Here is an 18,999-nt window from a genome sequence, read left to right as displayed (position 1 = left end):
AATGTTTCCTTTTTTTTTTTTTTTTTTTATGTAACACCCTTAAAAAATTGGGACGGAGGCTGAATGAGACTGAAAATGTTATACAAGTAAAACTGTTCTCCATAGTTAGCAGTTTAAAGGTGAGGTCATCATGAGCAAGGGTGTGCCTTGGTTCACCACTTGGTGCCAAACTTCATGAGAGAACTGTCCATCTGTCTCAGTGCAAGGTTCCATTATTGTGATGCTTCACTGAGCTGTAAAATGGAGACTAGGGCCTGTGATGTTGCTACTCCGGACTCAGTACTGCAGAAACATCACTAGGTAACTTTAGGAGGAGGGTAGGAAACCACAGTTCCTCCCCCTCCCCACTGACCTCAGTACAGTGCTGTAGAAATGAATTAGAATAGAGGGAGCCCTAGGTGCAAGAAACCCAAATCTTACTTAGTGTTTCTTTTAAGCCTTTTACTTCCTATAGTTCCTAATATCATGAAAAGATACAGGGAGTCAAGGGCAATCTCAAACAGCGAAATCTGTTGCTATATGCGTGACCATTGAGTGCTCTGTCAGTAATTTGAGAATCCATCATCCTATTGTGAGAGACGTAGCCACATGGGCTTGGGAGTTCTTTGGAAAATCTGCCACATCAAGAAATGCAACCTGAAACTGTGTTCTGCAAAGAGGAAGTCACATATTAATTTTTGCACAAAAACGTCAGTGCGTTCTGAGGCCCAAGTCATCTGAGTTTGCCAGAAAGGCTGTGGACACGTTCTGTGGTCAGATGAATTCATATGTTAGCCAAAGATGAAAAAGACTATCCACACTGTTACCAATGAAAAATGCAAATACGGGCACCTGTGATGGCATGGGAGGCATCAGTGCCCATGGAATTGATGATCTGCATGTAGGTGAAGGTACCATTGATGCATATTCGTATTTTGGAGACATGTAGGCTGCTGTCAGAAACAATTTTCCCAGGAACTGCATGTCTGTTTCAGCAGGACAATGCAAGGCCTTATTTTACACCAGTTAAAACAGCTTTGTAGACAGTGCGTGTGCTTGACTGACCTGCCTGCCTAGTTCTGTCTCCTATTGAAAATGCACTGTGCATCATGAAGATCAGAATCAGAAATAACCACAGACATTTGAGAAGCTCAAGGCTAGTATACAGCAAGAATAGGCAACCGTTCCACTTGCAAAATTAGTATCTTCAATTCCCAAATGATTTATAATTATAATTAAATGAAAAGGTAATGTGGCCCAGTGGTCAAAATATTTCTGTCCCAGCTTTTTTTTTCTTTGGAGAGTGTTGTCTGTATTTTTAAAAGTGTTGAATGAAATAGAGTGAAGTTTCATCATGGAAAATGCTAAATATGTTTGTTCTTTTGTGTGTTAAAATTGTTTTTTCAGATTTTATAAATTCACTAAATCCTAAATCCACATTACACACATCTATAACTATGAATAATCGAAATTAACATTATATTCTAGGTATGTATGGGATAATAATAAATAATATTTTTTTATAAGAGAGATTTTAATGGGTTAATCTTGTTTGAAATGATTTTTAAATAATGTGAGGTTGGTAAAAGTTACATTGTGTTAGTATTTTTAATATGCAAAGAATATGAAGTAACAAAGCTGAAAAATGATAAATCCCTTGTTCCTATGTTATTTTTACTACTTATTTGAGTAAAGTATTGGCACCCTAATCACCGGTAGTGAACAAAATTTGCATATATGCTCAGACTCTATTGCAACATTAAGAGCACCATCATCATTCTTTCCTTTCAATCATTTTCCCTTTTCACTAACACAGTGACCTCCTGGCTTCCCCCTGAACCACTACTCTAAAGACACATTATCCCAAGATATTACATAAGTCCATTTTTTGCAAAATTTCCCTTCAAAGAAATGGAAAAGTACTCTCACATTAATGGCTCATGCAGAGTCAGTCCAGTGTGTGTTAAATAAAAGGTGAGAGGCAATCTCTTGTGAGCTTGAAAAATTATAATGAAAATTATTCTCAGTGGGTTTCTAGGTTTGACAGTGAAGGGTAATTCAGAAACAGGTTAGGCTGGCCCGATACCTATAGAATAGCAGTTTTTATTAAAGCCATGCTGGTAGTTGGTGTTTTGCTTAAAATACAACCACTGATACACTTACAGGAAAAAAACTATAAAGGTATAAAGCTCTTCTGTAGGTTTTCTGGAGTGATGAAGTACTATTGAACACCTCTGAGATTAGTAGGACTTGCTATTTTGATTCCAAGCCAATTGCCTAATATCAGTACCTGACCCTTGTGACCTGTTCTTGTGGCTGTATCATACTGAGATCCTCACAGAAATGTTCTAATATCTAGTCTAAAGCCTTCCCTGTAGGGTACAACTTGTTACTGCATCAAAAAAAGCCCTCCTTCTGTCCATGACTTCAGAACAAACATTGTATTAATGTGTGTTTGCAATTTTTTTAGCCTTTTTAATTGTCTGTGGTGTTAGGTACTCTCTACAAATATATAAAAGGAACTTAATTGTAATTAAATGATCATTATTTACTCATAGTATTCCCTTGGTTTGCAGAAACTGCCTATATTCTACTACTAGTTCTGTTTACAAAGTGGCCATTTTGTCTTGCTTTGATCTTTTAAAATGCCTTTTAACTATTTGTCATATTCAGAATAAAACCTTATATCTCTAAAATGGTACACTGTAAAAAAAAAATCCGTAGAATTTACGGTAAAAAAACTGGCAGCTGTAAAATATACGATCATGTTTTGGCAATCATAAATTTTACATTTAAAAACTGTCTTGTTTACAGTACTTTTCTGATAAAAAACAGATATACACCATTAAAAAGCCATAGCCGTATTTAGATACAGCCAAACTGCATCCTGTATTCAGCCCTTTAAAGGAGATGTTTCCAAAAGGACTAAAGAAATGTTCAGTATCTGGGTGCCACACTCCAGCACTCGGAACACAGGCTGATGGTGAAATTGTGTATTTTATTACAGTAAAAATTTGTATTTTGGCTGATAAATGTATTTACGGTATTTCACTTTTACAGAAACTGTTTTCAACCATTTTAGAGTTTATAGTCATTTACTGTCATGGTTTTAGAGTTTTCCACCGTAAAATTCACAGACATTTTTTACAGTGTACTTAACGTGAAAGAAAAACAATCTTTTAATGCAAATTAATGCAGCAGTTATTTATTACAAGGTTTTTTGTCCGTCAGTACGAGTGTGTCATTACATTTCAATGCAATGTAAATAGTAGCTCTTCTTTTCAAATATTAAAAGAATAATAATTTTTATATTTACCTGTAAGGCAATCTTAACATGATAAAAATATTTATAAATTATTGTATAAAAAAAAACTGTAGGCGCTGAATTTTTGTCTACATTCTCCTTATTTTAATGCCTAGAGCTCACTGATATTTTCAGCAGTGACAAAAACATCAGGAGTTAATTATATTGTAATAAATTCTCACATATGGCCTTTAGAAATTGTGAAGTTTCTATCTATCTCACATTTAGTAGAAGAGAACATTTAATTGAGATTTGAATATGAGAAAAAAATCATTGTGTTAGTTGTAGACAAAAAATCAAACTTGTGCCAGTTTGAAACATGTAAATAAAATATAAATGTTATTAAATATATACTACATTTCCACCATTCTCTTTCCACACATATACACTACTGGCAGTTGGTTTACACACCTCTGTGGAATGTCATCCAAACACCACGGAGTTGTAAATTCCTTAAAGGCCTAATATCAACAATATTTTAAAACGGAGTATAACAGCACATAAAATCTGCACTTAGTTTGGAAAACAGGTTAAAATGCAAGCCACTGCGCTGGTAAGCTTTTTTCCAGTCAACGAACAATTTTCATTTGACATAACCTATACGTAGAAACAGAAAGAAGCTAGATATTTGTCTTTAAACCTTGCCATGGTTTGCTTCCAAAACCATTTAATCTGAGGTAGAAGATTTTTGTTGTTATAGTTTCTATCATGTTTAGTGAATGGAAAATAAGCTATACATAAATGTCATATATATTTTTTGTATTTTGGTCTGCTTGACTCAGCTGTGCTGAATTCTGCTCTTGTCCTTAACTTCAAAACCAGTAATTACATAGAAACTATGTTAAAAAAAAAACAACAAAAAAAAACACTATATAAAGCACTATATATTGGAATAATTCCAATATCAATAGTTCAACAAAAACTATTTTTGTGACAATGAAAGTGTTTCTATTAACATCATTATCATATTTCGGCTGTTACCTGGTTATTTAAATGGTCAAGTTGAAAACCATGCACCGATTATTTCATTTGATTATATCTGTTAATGAATTTCATTAATGAAATCTGATGAAGTGGACTAGATTTTAGGGCAGTAATGTGTTTTTCTTTCTCTGCACATTTTTTATTCTGTTATTTTAAGTCCTCTTCATCTGTGCATTTGCTTGAAAGAAAGAGGAAAAAAAAAACATTTATTGTTCTTTGTGGTGAGATTTATTTATTTTTATTTTTTTGTAAAGTAGCTAACAGTAAAAAAAAAAAAACTAAAAAAAAAAAAAACCTTGAGATTACTGAATGATTGAATGGTACACTTTTCTGATAGTGCTTTTAAACATGTTGAATGGATTAATATTTAATTATAGGTAAACACAGTAATGGCAGGTTAGCTGTGTCCTAGCTTCTAATCTAGAGATTGTTCCTCCACCTGTGGCTTCTGGCTAACTTCACTCTTCATTAAAAATGATGAAGCTTTGAGCTTGTACTTAAGGCAGTTGTCCCATGAATGCGGATCTATGTAACCACTCTCAAATGTCCAGAGCGTGTTTGCTTTCCACAGATGATGGAAATACACAGTTACTCCCCAGTGTAAATTTGCACACTAAATGACCTTTAATCCCTCAGACAAACAGGCTGCTCACACTATTCTGAAAATGAACGAATAAACAGCTGATATCATAACAATGGTGACAGCGCAGTGGACAGGAAGACTACTTCGTTATATTTTTAGGCCTCCTTGGCCTGGCCTCTTAGCAGGAAGCAGGAAGTGAGCACGTCTGACGGAGGGACTGAGGCAGAACAAAAGAAACAGTCTGAGAGGAGAGGAAAAGGGTGGGGTGGCCATTCCCTCCACAGTGTAAATTATGTGCTACAAATAGCGTCATTTGCTAATAAGGAGCAAAATCTTTGTAGTCATCTCACACAGTCAGTCTCTGAAGCAATTACGACTTGCTGAAATTGAGTTTCAAGGCAGAGCCAGAAATGGACAGAAATGCAAATGGATGCCTCTAGCCTATTTCTGGAATTTCTAAAGGGGTTGTTACCAAAGGGATTACTTTTTTACACTCGAGAAAATCAAGTGCGCAATACACAGTGAAATGAAGTAACATTCCTCCAGGGCAAAGGTGCTACATAAAATGACTTAAATATTATATGTACTTATTAGGTATTAGAAACACCCACATGAGATTTCCACATTTTTTTAAACAGGAAGTTCTGATACTTATATATTCTGCAATATTGAACTTGCATTTAGGTTCACTCATAATCTGACTCACACCAACCTGAGGTGAGGGCAAGTACATGCTTCCTGTGAGGCCTGTTAAGTCAATAGAATTGCTGTTAAAACAACACCACTGGACAGTGCAACACATTTGGAGGAAAACACTGACAAAAGCAGCTATTTTTACCATTGTATGTGCCTTTTCCATGAACCAGTGACTAAACCCATCCTTCAAGAATAGAGGCAAACTCCCTTATAACACCCCTGACAGTGTTGGGGAGTAATGGAATAAGTGTAATGTCATTTCGTTTTTAGAATACAAAACATAAGTAACTGTATTCTGATACATTTACAATGTAAATAGATAGTATTCAGAATATAGTTACCCTGATGAAAATAATGGATTAAATAAAGGGATTTAAATAGTGCAGGCGGCACGGTGGCGCAGCAGGTAGTGTCGCAGTCACACAGCTCCAGGGACCTGGAGGTTGTGGGTTCGACTCCCGCTCCGGGTGACTGTCTGTGAGGAGTTGGTGTGTTCTCCCTGTGTCTGCATGGGTTTCCTCCGGGTGCTCCGGTTTCCTCCCACAATCCAAAAAACACACGTTGGTAGGTGGATTGGCGACTCAAAAAATGTCCGGAGGTGTGTGTGTGTGTTGCCCTGTGAAGGACTGGCGCCCCCTCCAGGGTGTATTCCCGCCTTGCGCCCGGTGATTCCAGGTGGGCTCCGGACCCACCGCGACCCTGAATTGGATAAGCAGTTACAGATAATGAATGAATGATTTAAATAGTTATTTGCCCTCAAATTAAATTAAAGTGATCATGTATTTCCTTGAAACCAACAAGTTTGCAGGTATGTGCCTGCTGTTACGTCACTCATGGTCATGGAGCCGGCATGACAACCAGGAGACAAATGCGTTTATTGTCTTTAAAGTATTTTATGTTTAAACACAAAAATATTGCCAGCTACAAACTTGCTTTCAGTGTTGAAAGACTTTTCTTCCAAAGAAGCATGTTGAAGTAAATTATAATGTGGTCTGCAACATAAGTTTCACTGATTGATTAATTCAGCTAATATATGGTAAATTAAAGCCCCTAAAGCTGAAGAAGTGAAAAGCAAGCTCTTGTAAACACAAACTGTTTTGTGTGTTTGTTAGACACTGGTTGTAAAAAAAATGTAATGGTTTAACCGTTTTGTGTCATTTGTAATAAAAACCCATACATCTCAAACAGATAAGAATGCATTCTAACCAAATTTGTGCCAAATTTGCTGCTCTGTTCTACTTAAATTGTGTAGAAGATTATAGTTCGACCCTCTGATCCACTTTAAACTGCTGTAATGATATGGGACCATTTTCCCCCATTTTACATTTTACACTTCTTCTCACCTTAAATGGTTTTGATAAAAAAATCTGAGCCTCTTCACACTGTAAACAGTGATTCTCCAAAATTCCACATTAAATAATTTACATTTAAGCACATTTCCTTTGGGCTCTAGGAGCTAATTGAAATTAACACGGTTCTTTTATTGTAAAGAAAATTGTAAAGGACAAATGCTGGTCTCATTTCTCTTGTGCTGCTTTTATTTTAAGAGGATTTGTTACAACAAAAATGCACTTAATAAACTAAGTGCTAACAATGTTTGCGGTACTGACAGTAAATTCTAAACAAAAACAATGTTTTATGATTGTCTAATATTTTTTAAATTTAACAGGTGTGGAAATTGCCAAGGAAATATTGGCTCTCTTTTCCCCTCTTGCTTTTTGTACCAGACGAATTATTGAATATCTTTTGTGTTTACAATCTCATATCAAATGTTGTATATATTCAGGAAAGCTCTAATACATTCATTCATTCATTGATTATCTGTAACCCTTATCCAATTCAGGGTCGCGGTGGGTCTGGAGCCTACCTGGAATCATTGGGCACAAGGCGGGAATACACCCTGGAGGGGGCGCCAGTCCTTCACAGGGCAACACAGACACACACATTCACTCACACACTCTGTGATCACTTTTGAGTCGCCAATCCACCTACCAACGTGTGTTTTTGGACTGTGGGAGGAAACCGGAGCACCTGGAGGAAACCCACGCGGACACAGGGAGAACACACAAACTCCTCACAGACAGTCACCCGGAGCGGGAATCGAACCCACAACCTCCAGGTCCCTGGAGCTGTGTGACTGCGACACCGTGCCGCCCAGCTCTAATACAACACAATTTAAATGATTTAAACAATAAATTATACAATCTATTTTTTATACAACACTCAACAGAATATTCTTCTTATGTAAGCAAAGTGTGATTTCTGCATTCAAACTGCAGTGAAATGTAAGAACATATATAATATTCAATAGTATTTAGAATATATTAATCACATTGAGTAACCTAATGAAAAATGTTATAAAAAAAAATAGGACACACATATTTAGTATTTTGTAGTGGAATTCATTTAAAAAGTAACTCTAACACTGTCCCCTGATATTAGAAGAAATATTAAGCAGGCAAATGTCTCCAAATATTTGTCCAAATAGTGTGTACTAAGACCAGCTCATGTCCATGTTGCACTTTTCTCCTGATATTAAATGGTATTAAATGCTTAATCTAAAATATCTAAATCTGTCACACAAAATACTCTAAGCTGGTTATGTCTGTCAAAGCATAGCTCCAATGGTAACCTTGTGCCTTTGTCATGGAGGTCCTTATTTATGAGATAATGAATTATGAGAGATATCTTTGGAACTGGACTTTTAAACCTGTCAAGTAATGAAAAATTGTAACATCTGGCTGTATGTAACAAAGTTTGATTAGAGTCTGGTGCATAGCCTAGAATCTCCGTTCTGAGAATGCACAGACAGCAGGTTTTTGTAACTGTGTCAAAGAGATAAGAAGTGCTGCGGAGTCTTGAATAACAAATATAAAGCCCTGCCTTTCTGGCTTTTGCCTGGAAGATATATAGGCAGGAATCATCTGCCTCTGCTCATTGGTGAAATCCCTAAACCTGAGCCCTAAAACTGACAAATCAATGCATAGCTGCCCTAATCACCCGCAATAAAGCAGCATTATGGCTGACATTTTGAGTTCTCCCTTTTTGGCTTTTATTTTGATGCTTCAGCCATTTCCATAATCCTCGCTCTGTGTTTCTTCATGGAGGGACTTTATTTGTCAGTCTCAGGCCACGTCTCTCATAACAGCTGGGGAATGAGAGGAGGATCTGTTGAGGGTTTGATTGTGTTTGAATCTCTGTGAGGTACAGAATAAAAAAAAAAAAAAACATTTTGTGCTCATCCTTCTAATGTGAGGCACGGTGCTTAAAGAATGAAGAATAAATGGATGCACACTATTTAAACCAAAGCTCCCTTTTTTACAGCATAAAAGACACCAAAGTGGTTAATATGTTGCTGTTTTTAAAAGAAAAGGAGCTTTGGTTAAAACGTGTGGACACTTCTCTTCATTCTGGGTTTCTGTAGGGGAACGTTATAACGGCAGCTGTGATGTTTTTTACACAGGTCTCCAGTAACTTCTGATTCTTAGTCATATATCGATGACACTTTTGACAAACTGGACTTTGACCGTGTATGAATTCATGAAGCATATTTGCATCTGTTTTTGTAAATTTGGAATTTCAGATGTGACCTTTGCTGTCTAAATGTCAGGAGCAAACCGAGACAGCAGTTGGGGAGCTTGGTCTCGGGCTTATGTAACAGTCCTCACCACATCAGTGACACACAGTCAACAATGTGCATGACTAGGCCTCACATTTATTTCATAATTGGAAACACTGTATATATAATTATAGCTGCAAGGATATGGAAATTTCAAGCCAGTGATAAAACCTGATATTTTTATATACATGTATGCTAATCATGAAACTGATGAATACATAAGTATTAATTCATTCATTCATTTATTTTCTGTAAATTCTTCATCCTAATAAATATTTGCATGATTTGTTGCATTGTAAGGTACTTTCACAAAATAAAAACTATTTGCTTGGAATATAAACATAGCTCAATTTATATCCGCTTATCCAGTTCAGGGTCGCGGTGGGTCCGAAGCCTACCAGAATCACTGGGCGCAAGGCGGGAACACACCCTGGAGGGGGCGCCAGTCCTTTGCAGGACCACACACTCACAAATTCACACCTACGGACACTTTTGAGTCCACTGTCCACCTACTAACATGCGTTTTCGGAATGTGGGAGGGAACCGGAGCACCCAGAGGAAACCCGCGCAGACAAGGGGAGAACACGCCAAACTCCTCACAGACAGTCACCCCGAATGGGGCTCAACCCCACAACCCCAGGACCCTGTGTGATCGCGACACTACCTGCTGCACCACTGTGCCGCCCATGAATCACATAATTTAAGAACTTTATTTAAACTAAGTTCACAAGGGATTTTTCAGAATTTCACCTTGAAAGAGTGCAGGACTTAGATATTTGTTGCTCAATGCAATGTTCCTTTCAGGCAGAAGGGCTTATCTTGCTAGCCTACGTTCCAAGAACGTCACTTCCCCCACTCTAATTTATCCTGCTACTCCTGAAGATCAGTCTGCAATACTGACAGAAAGTGGTTAAAATGGCTACTACATCCTAATTCAAAACACCAGAGAGAATTGTCTGATCCCTCTCCCTTCAGTCAACATGCGGAGCTCTCATGGGTTACCAGGTTGAGGAAATTAATCCTAAAAGAATGAGAGCAAGATGGGTCCAAGGACCACTTTGCTGATGTTTTTGAGTTTGGTAGAAACTAATGATATCTCTATAAATGTGTTTCATATCTGGGTGGAAAAGGTACTGGAGATTGGGCCGTGGGCAGGGCCACAGGACAAAACAATAACTCAGAATAAGAACATACTGGCTGCAGCACTGCTGTCAGAAATGCCAGTGCTTCAACAAATCATTCATTCATTCATTATCTGTAACCCTTATCCAGTTCAGGGTCGCGGTGGGTCCAGAGCCTACCTGGAATCATTGGGCGCAAGGCGGGAATACACCCTGGAGGGGGCGCCAGTCCTTCACAGGGCAACACAGACACACACACATTCACTCAATACGGACAATTTTGGGTCGCCAATCCACCTACCAAGGTGTGTTTTTGGACTGTGGGAGGAAACCGGAGCACCCGGAGGAAACCCACACAGACACAGGGAGAACACACCAACTCCTCACAGACAGTCACCCGGAGCGGGAATCGAACCCACAACCTCCAGGCCCCTGGAGCTGTGTGACTGCGACACTAACCTGCTATTTTAGTACAGATAATGTAACAGAAAATTAAACGATTGCAACTGTAAGAACTGCAATTTCCCTCTGGGATCAATAAAGTGTTTCTGAATCTGAAACGCGTTGTGACTATCCAAATAAAAACATGTATTTTCAAAATAGTAACTTTACAGGAGATGGAAAATATTCAGTGGAAGTCAAAGTAAAAAGATTTTTTTGGAGCATTTCTATTGGTCCGTTCATTATTAAATGTTCACACAACGTGAAGGACAGCTGCTGTGTTCAAATGACATTGAAAAGTAAACACTGATAAAAGCACATAAACGTTTTTCTTTGGACAGCGACGGCATTACGTTATATCGCTGTTTTAAAAGGGGTTTGAAGAAGAAGGAGAAGAAACACCTTTATTGATCCCGTTAGAGGAATTGCGTGACGATGAACGAGCACGGAACATTTAACGTTCAGAGAGCACAGGTGGGATATTCAGGTCGAAAAAAAGATAAAACAGATTCTTTCATCTGCCCTAACGGCTCTGAGGCTGGTTTGAGACTGGTGAGAAGCCAGGAAAATGGGATAAAATACTGGAGAGTATTTACCCTCTTTACGCTTTTGTCACCTCTGTCAGCGCTTATGAAGCTTCACAGTGCGTTCATTAACACGCGCGCTCCGTCTGCAGTCTCGCGCAGCTGCGTCCACACGTCGCGTTCACCGTAGAAACCCCTCTGCGCTGCTGCTGGTGCTGCCATCTATGCGCGCGCACCGGTTGTCGTCGTCCAGACGAAGCGGAATACAGCAGCAACAACAACAACAGCAACAGCAACAGCCGCCAGCTGCGACCGGCTGGCGTCCGCCTGCTTCAGAAGCAGCTCCTAACAGACGCTGAATGAGGATGACGATGGTGAGGCTTCTCTTTGCCTTCTTTGTGTCTTAGGGCGTTTTCACATTCGGGCCGTTTTAACCTTTCGAGTAGTCTCAGTCCGCTGGGGCAGGTGAAACAGTGTCAGACCCTTCTAAACGGATACAAAACGGTTCGCTTCCTTTGCGGCTCGTGTTGTGGTTAGTGCGTTGTGAAAACAGCGGCCCCGGTCCTGTGCTTCTGGTTTACGGCCTCGAGGCTCGTCATTTAGCCTACAGCTGCAGTCTTTATGGACCGAACCGTACGAGCTCGAGGACAACGGCTGCACGTGGGATTGTGGGGTCTCGGGAAGATGCAACAGAAACCTCGCTGCAGTGCAGCATTAAAGTGAAGAGATGAGGCACGAGCGTATGAACACACGTGAGAACACCACAAGCGGTGAGAACGCTGAAATTAAGGGCACCTGCCAGTTCTTTGAGGATAAAGACCAAAATGTTGGCATTAAGCCTGAGTCAATCCCTACAGCGAGATGAAGAACACGAACGTAACGTTACAGTGTTCTCTCTCTCTCTCTCTCTCTCTCTCTCTCTCTCTCTCTCTCTCTCTCTCTCATGTACACACACGTATGTAAACATGACAGGTGGCTAGAATCCACAACCCATAATTCAGTGTTGCACAGCTGGGGTCTGAGTATGGAAGGATCCGAAATGTGAAGAAGAAGGGGTCTGAGATATCATCAGTGCTAAACACGAAGAGTCCACTTTAAAGTCTGCTTACAGTATGAACACAAATAGGACTGAGGTCTTTTTGCCCCCCTCTGGTTCCATTTCTGGTTCATTTAAAAAGAAGAGACGCAGGCTCCTTTTAAAAACAACAACAAACAAGTAAACAAAAACGAAGTGAAAACACAGTTACAGAAGAACGAGAAAAGATAAATCACATACCTTTAATAACGGTGGCCACATGCTGATGGCAGTTTGACCACAGACTGAGCTTTAACTGCCTTCTGCATTGCACCATGACCTTGGACGTGCAGACTGATAGGAAGCTGAAGTTGGCTTCTTATATAGATGTTGGTTTCCACCTTAAAGGGTGTAGTGGTTGCATTCTGGTGATCTGCTTGTGGTGATGAAGCTAAAGCTGACCTTCAGTAGAATGTCCAATACACCCCCGCCCCCTCCATTTAAGGTGGAGTGAAAAATCTGAATACTTAAGAGACTTCATCCCCAAATATGTGATCCACTACTTTATTTACAGAAAATAGGGGGGGCTATTCATTTCTGACCAATTGCTGGCCTCCAGTTGTCACCTAATAAATATTCATGCCCTTCTTTTTCATCAGATACTATAATATGCAGGGCGGCATGGTGGCGCAGCAGGTAGTGTCGCAGTCACACAGCTCCAGGGGCCTGGAGGTTGTGGGTTCAATTCCTGCTCCGGGTGACTGTCTGTGAGGAGTTGGTGTGTTCTCCCTGTGTCTGCGTGGGTTTCCTCCAGGTGCTCCGGGTTCCTCCCACAGTCCAAAAACACACGTTGCAGGTGAATTGGCGACTCAAAAGTGTCCGTAGGTGTGAGTGAATGTGTGTGTCTGTGTTGCTCTGTGAAGGACTGGCGCCCCCTCCAGGGTGTATTCCCTGCCTTGCGCCCAATGGTTCCAGGTAGGCTCTGGACCCCCCGCGACCCTGAATTGGATAAGCGCTTACAGATAATGAATGAATGAATGAATGAACTATAATATGCATGTTTGCATTTGTTTGTTATCTGGGTGCAACATTTGCCACCTAGTGGCAGATCCTCAACCTGCTTAATGTGAATGAGTGAGTTACTAAAAATGTCCATGAAGTGTTTGAATTGTAAACTTGAAAGAGTTAAATAACCTGAAAACTTGGCCAGTGCTGATGGTGAAGAAAAGGATAAGTTACAGTTAACACTCATATAAAGCTAAGGCTTCTATTATGTCTGTGAATGGAACATTTTACATAAAAACCAGAATGATTAAAGTTAATTATACAGAAATCCCATTCGATTGTGTAGCGTTACACATTGATAGTAAAAATATTGGCCCTTGTTTTTCAAAGTGGCATAAAAATGAGCATGGATTTTACCACTTTGAATGAAATACCACATGGAAAAAAACAGACTTTAGAGCAGTTGATGAATCAGATTTAAAGTGTGGAGTTAAGTGCTGCCTCTTCATGGCTTGTTAACATATTTACTTGAAGCATACCTCGATTCATGTAGATGTTCTGATCGTGAGTCTATAGAAAGATGGAATCCTGTGCTCAAAGGTGGAGTTTGACATTGAGCAGTGAGTGTACTGCTTTATGTTGTTAGAAATATGATGGCTGGAACATATTGTCATTTTTGTTGAGTATTAGTTTACTACAACATTTTAACACAGCAGCTGTTCTTCACATTGTGTGAAAATTTCATGATGAATGGACTTAGAGAAATAGTCCTTTGGAATACATTTTACATTAACTTCTATTGAAAATTAAGATGATTTGTTTGGTTCTCATGTGAAGTTATCATTGACAAGTAGTGTTGCTGTCACACTGCTCCAGAGTCCTGGGGTTGAGGGTTTGAGCCTGTGAGGAGTACTTTATGGGTGTTAGCGTGGGTTTCCTTGTTAGTAGGTTGATCGGCTACTCAAAAATATTCTTAGGCTTGAGTGAAGGTGTGAATGTGTGTTGCCCCGGGATGGTCTGGCACCCAGGGTGTGTTCCCGCCTTGTGGCCAGTGATTACGGGTAGCCTCCAGATCCACTGCAACCCTGAATTGGATTAGTGGTTATAGACAATGAATGAATGAATATGTTCATTGTAGTCTTACGATATATTAGGTGTGTTAGGTTTATTTCTTGGGTGGCAGAAGTGTATAAAAAAGGACACTGTAAAAATGAACTACATTAAATTGTGCATACAATTCAGTCATCAAACGAATCAAGCATTATTTAATTTGGTTAAACTATAATGATAAAAGTACTCATAATACACGCGTTGATAGTAGAGTTAGACCATAAATGTTATTGACAAAAAAGTAAATGATCCCTGAAATGTGTGTACACACATTTAATGATCAGATTTGACAGTGCACACCTTTAATGAATGCAGGCCACTATGTTCATAGTCTCTCTTTCCACACAGTGCTAGTCCATGTCTGGGCAATTAAGCTTTCATTTTCTACTTGGACTCCTAATATGCTGGGGTTTATACTGGGGCATTACACAATTGTGCATTACACCTGAACTAAAGATATAGAAATGACAGTGGTGTTAATCTGTAGGTCAGGGTTGGCTACAGTTTGTTTGTGCACAAAGTTGAAATGATGTAATCTGTTTCATGTTGATTTAAAAAAAAAAGTTCTAAGGATGTCATGCTGAGCTTTGAAATGTTTTAGAGGAAAAGTATTCTGAATCAGCTGTTATAGGATGATTTGATCACAGAAATATATCAGAAGTATGAATGTTTAATGCATGCAGAAGTGCTGTCACATGCGGGAGAGCGTGTAGTGCCACATTTCTTCACTTTCTGGAACACGTGGCAGTTTCCCGAATTCAATTTTCACCCCAAACAGCTGTGAGAATCCACAGAAAAATCCTAAAATCGCTTATCGGTTAGGGACCGGACTACGTTTGGTTGTAGAATGTACTGCATGTTTGAAGATCTTTTTTTTTTTTTTTGCACTTGTGTCATTAGCTGTCCAGCACACCATATGCCAAAGGTACAGTTCCTTTCAGACAAATTGAAGAAGATAGGAATTCTTTTGATATGCTGTTTCATCACCAAGGAGAAGTTTTGTGTGTGTGTGTGTGTGTGTTTGTGTGTCTCAGTGATTTTTTTTTTCTTTTCCTTTTTTCATGCTGCTTGGTAGCAGAGCAACTTTGATTGGCCCTCACACCCAGGACACAAGTGTGTTACATAATATCTTTTGCCAGACATAGACTGGCGCTTCAGTGAAGCTGTGGAATGCTTAGAGGATGCTGTGCTGCCGACTACCTGAGCTGCTGAATAACGCCTTGCAGTTTTCAGCCTTTTTTCTCCTGGAAGGCTTATGAATGATTCGGATGTTACATTGTTGTTTTTTATTTTTCCTTCATGCACCATGAATATTTGAGCCGGCTAAGTCCATGCATACTCTCGCCGAACATTTGCACGTAGCTGCCACAAACATGGTAAGACCGTCTTTTAATTTTTTTTAATCAAGGTACGGTTTAGTGATGTTTGCATAAAGACCTTAATGAAATCTGTGAAGGATTAAGGGCTGGCTCATTCATCCAAAGGAAGATGAGAAAAACAAACTGTCTGACTGCTAAAATGAAATATGTTTTTATTGCTATGATTCCTCTCATGATAAGAGCATTTGAAGCTGCTTCTGTGGACCATGTATATAAGGGCTGCATGCTCCTTTGCTTATATTGCCCCTTTGTTTTCTCCTCGTATTCAGATCATGTCTCTATATCCCTCGCTGCTGCTTGAGACTGGCGTTTTTAGAACCCTTGGCTGTGAAATTGTTCACATGAAGGAGGATGCTTTGGAAGAAGCGCTAGGCAAAGCAGAGCGATTGATTATGTAACAATAATTTATTCAGACATGTTCAGAGAAGCCCTGGGATTCCGTAAGGAGAGGAGGCATCAAAGGCATATGAATCATAATGATCTTGATATAGCGGCAGCTCATGTTTTCCACTTGATTTTGTGCCCACAAGATGAACTAGATATGCTTGTTGAATGACTAATGGGGTATACTTGAGATACATATAGAGCAGTTAGAGCTAATTTGATATATCTGCTCCTGGTTTGCTTGCATGGATAACTGATATGGTGTTAGATTTTTTTGGGCTTGTTACAGTGGAAAAGATTCATTAAAACCTCACACAAACACGGAGAACATTCTGTTGTGTATTGGCATATGTACTAGTGGTCGAGGATATCAGGAATTCATTGCAGGGTTTTTTTTGTGTTTGGCATAAACCCAAGGAAAGGTTTAGGCAGCTGTGACTGGAGCAGCAGGGCTGGAGTAATTGGACCTGTGGCTAAGCTAAACATTTGGTTCCATAGTCACTCATGGCCTCCTCATCTTTGTCCTCAGCTGATCTGATACAATGTTCGTTTGGGTTATAAATGATGAGATCTTCCATCAAGCACACAATTAGGCTGATCCTCCCTAAATGCAAGTGTAGTGCCGGATCAATTTGATAATATCTACTGCCATAATAATTTGCCACTCTATGTCACTCTATCACAGTATACGATGATATTTCTATTTACATTAATAAAATAAATCAGTTCATATTTTGAACATTGTTTTTCGGTAGCCTAGTGTACATTTCATCTTAGAAAAACTCCTTTGTAATCTTAATGCAGTGTTTTGACTGAAAAAAATATTACCTTAAAAGTAACATACATTCATTCATTCATTCATTCATTCATTATCTGTAACCCTTATCCAATTCAGGGTCGCGGTGGGTCCAGAGCCTACCTGGAATCATTGGGCACAAGGCGGGAATATACCCTGGAGGGGGCGCCAGTCCTTCACAGGGCAACACACACACACACACACATTCTGTGGGAGGAAACCGGAGCACCCGGAGGAAACCCACACTGACACGGGGAGAACACACCAACTCCTCACAGACAGTCACCCAGAGCAGGAATCGAACCCACAACCTCCAGGCTCCTGGAGCTGTGTGACTACTGCGACACTACCTGCTGCGCCACCATGATTTGAAAAAATATTATATTTAATATTAGTGAAATAAGTTTTTGTTATGTCCTAATACTACTAAACTTAAGGGACAGTTTATACTTCTGCAAATACCTCGTATGAGTGTCTGTGAACATGTGCGAACACGTGCGTCATATGTACACATAATTCTCAGTCAGCAAACTTGAATGTAGTATGAGCACTGCACTAGGGGGCAGCATTCAAACAGCAGGGGTAAACAAACAACAAAGATATTCTTGTGCTTCGTGGCATTGGAGAAAATAAAACAAGATTTAGTTTTTACAGTTAAAAGTTACTTTACTAATTCTGGTAATATTCTGAGGACATATACATATGTACAATGATTCCTAATGCTATTTTTACAGCAGGGATACCTCTTCTCATCACCGAACCACTCCATTTGGTCTTCACAGTAGTTTGGGTTGAGTATTATTTATCTCCATCCACTGGAGATCCAATCTGCATTTATTGAAACGAAACTTAATGTATTAACATATTAAACTAATATCTTTTGACAAAGCCAAGAGGTTTGTGATTTTCTGGCGTTTTGTTTCTTGTTTGTGGATGTTTTTCTGTGGCTTTTGTATTTTTCATATCGATATTGGAATTATATTGTATTCACTGAAATGAAGAAAAATATCATGATATAACTTTTGGCTGTATTGTCCAGCCCTAAGCTAACAACAAAATATCACACAATGTTTGCAATTTCAAGCTAGATTTGTTGGAGGTTTGGATTTGATTCATTTCTTTCCTCTCTGATATTTCATCCAACTTTTTCTGTCACCATTGACTAGATCTTGATGCATGTATCATTTCTAATAATATTCCAGCATACATTATACACCTCCCAGCCCCGAGCATAGAGAGATCCAACTCACCGTGTCAAGCTTTGTTCATCAGAATCACCACTTCACACAGACTCTGCTGTTTTTACATTTGAGCTTCAGTCCGCAGTGCAGGCTGGACTGTCTCGAATGAGCATGTTTTCCTTGCTTTTTAAGAGTGAGTGCTCTGTGGCAAGAATATCAAATTTTCCCTCACAACATGCCAAGGTTGACTGTGTCTGTTTCAAGGTGAATGAGGAATTCTTCAGCTGGATGAGGCTAGCACTGTAGGGCGGGTTGATACGGTTGGCGCTACCTAATGCTTTCTCCTCAGTCTTAATGAGATTGGCCTTTAGTCCACTGGCTGCCTCCCAAGAATACAAATGGATTTAATGAATGTGCAACTTATAAGTAAGCCCAGTACCTTTCTTAATCATTGCAAGTACACAGAAATTGTTGTGGGCAGATCTTTTCCTTGATATTCTTGTGATTTGCCTTTTCTGCTTGCATCATTAGGAATCTTTATTTAAGCTGAGAGCATAAGGGATTATGCCATGGACTTACATCACAAGCAAAACTGGTGACAGTCACTCAGTTATACCTCATGGGATATAATGGAAAAAAAGGTCTAAATCGAGGCCTTGTTTGATGCAACCTAATTTTCTGGACCAGGTCAAAAAGGCCTTGGAACTGTTGAAATAGTCATTGCCTAAGGGACAGTTGACCAAAACATTAACTTCATAAATGCAGAAAAAGTCAAAGAAAGATTCTCAAGTCTAAATTCAAAATGAAACTTATAACACGTTACTCTAGGTGTGTTCTGAAATACATTTTCTCAGTAATGGATATTTTCTGGGGCTGCA

The 18,999-nt window shown here is 39.3% G+C and overlaps 1 protein-coding gene across 5 annotated transcripts in view; it reads left to right on the top strand.

Annotated features, from left to right (window-relative positions):
• arhgef9b (Cdc42 guanine nucleotide exchange factor (GEF) 9b) overlaps positions 1 to 18,999 on the top strand; it is a 62,169-nt gene that overhangs the window by 10,757 nt on the left and 32,413 nt on the right. Inside the window, exon 1 of one of the 5 annotated variants that reach the window (XM_066648536.1) lies at positions 11,311 to 11,625. The exons of 3 other annotated variants lie outside the window; for them this stretch is intronic. In XM_066648536.1, the coding sequence (XP_066504633.1) occupies positions 11,611 to 11,625 (15 nt within the window). In that variant the 5' untranslated portion in view covers positions 11,311 to 11,610. Of the gene's footprint in view, positions 1 to 11,310; positions 11,626 to 15,556; positions 15,758 to 18,999 lie in introns of those variants that run through there. One more of the 5 variants, XM_066648534.1, reaches the window with a different exon arrangement.

The sequence above is a fragment of the Hoplias malabaricus genome, chromosome 17 (assembly GCF_029633855.1).
Source record: "Hoplias malabaricus isolate fHopMal1 chromosome 17, fHopMal1.hap1, whole genome shotgun sequence".
Classification (NCBI taxonomy): Eukaryota; Metazoa; Chordata; class Actinopteri; order Characiformes; family Erythrinidae; genus Hoplias; species Hoplias malabaricus.
The sequence above is the reverse complement of the archived record's forward strand: the minus strand, read 5'-3'. Positions and strand labels throughout refer to the sequence as shown.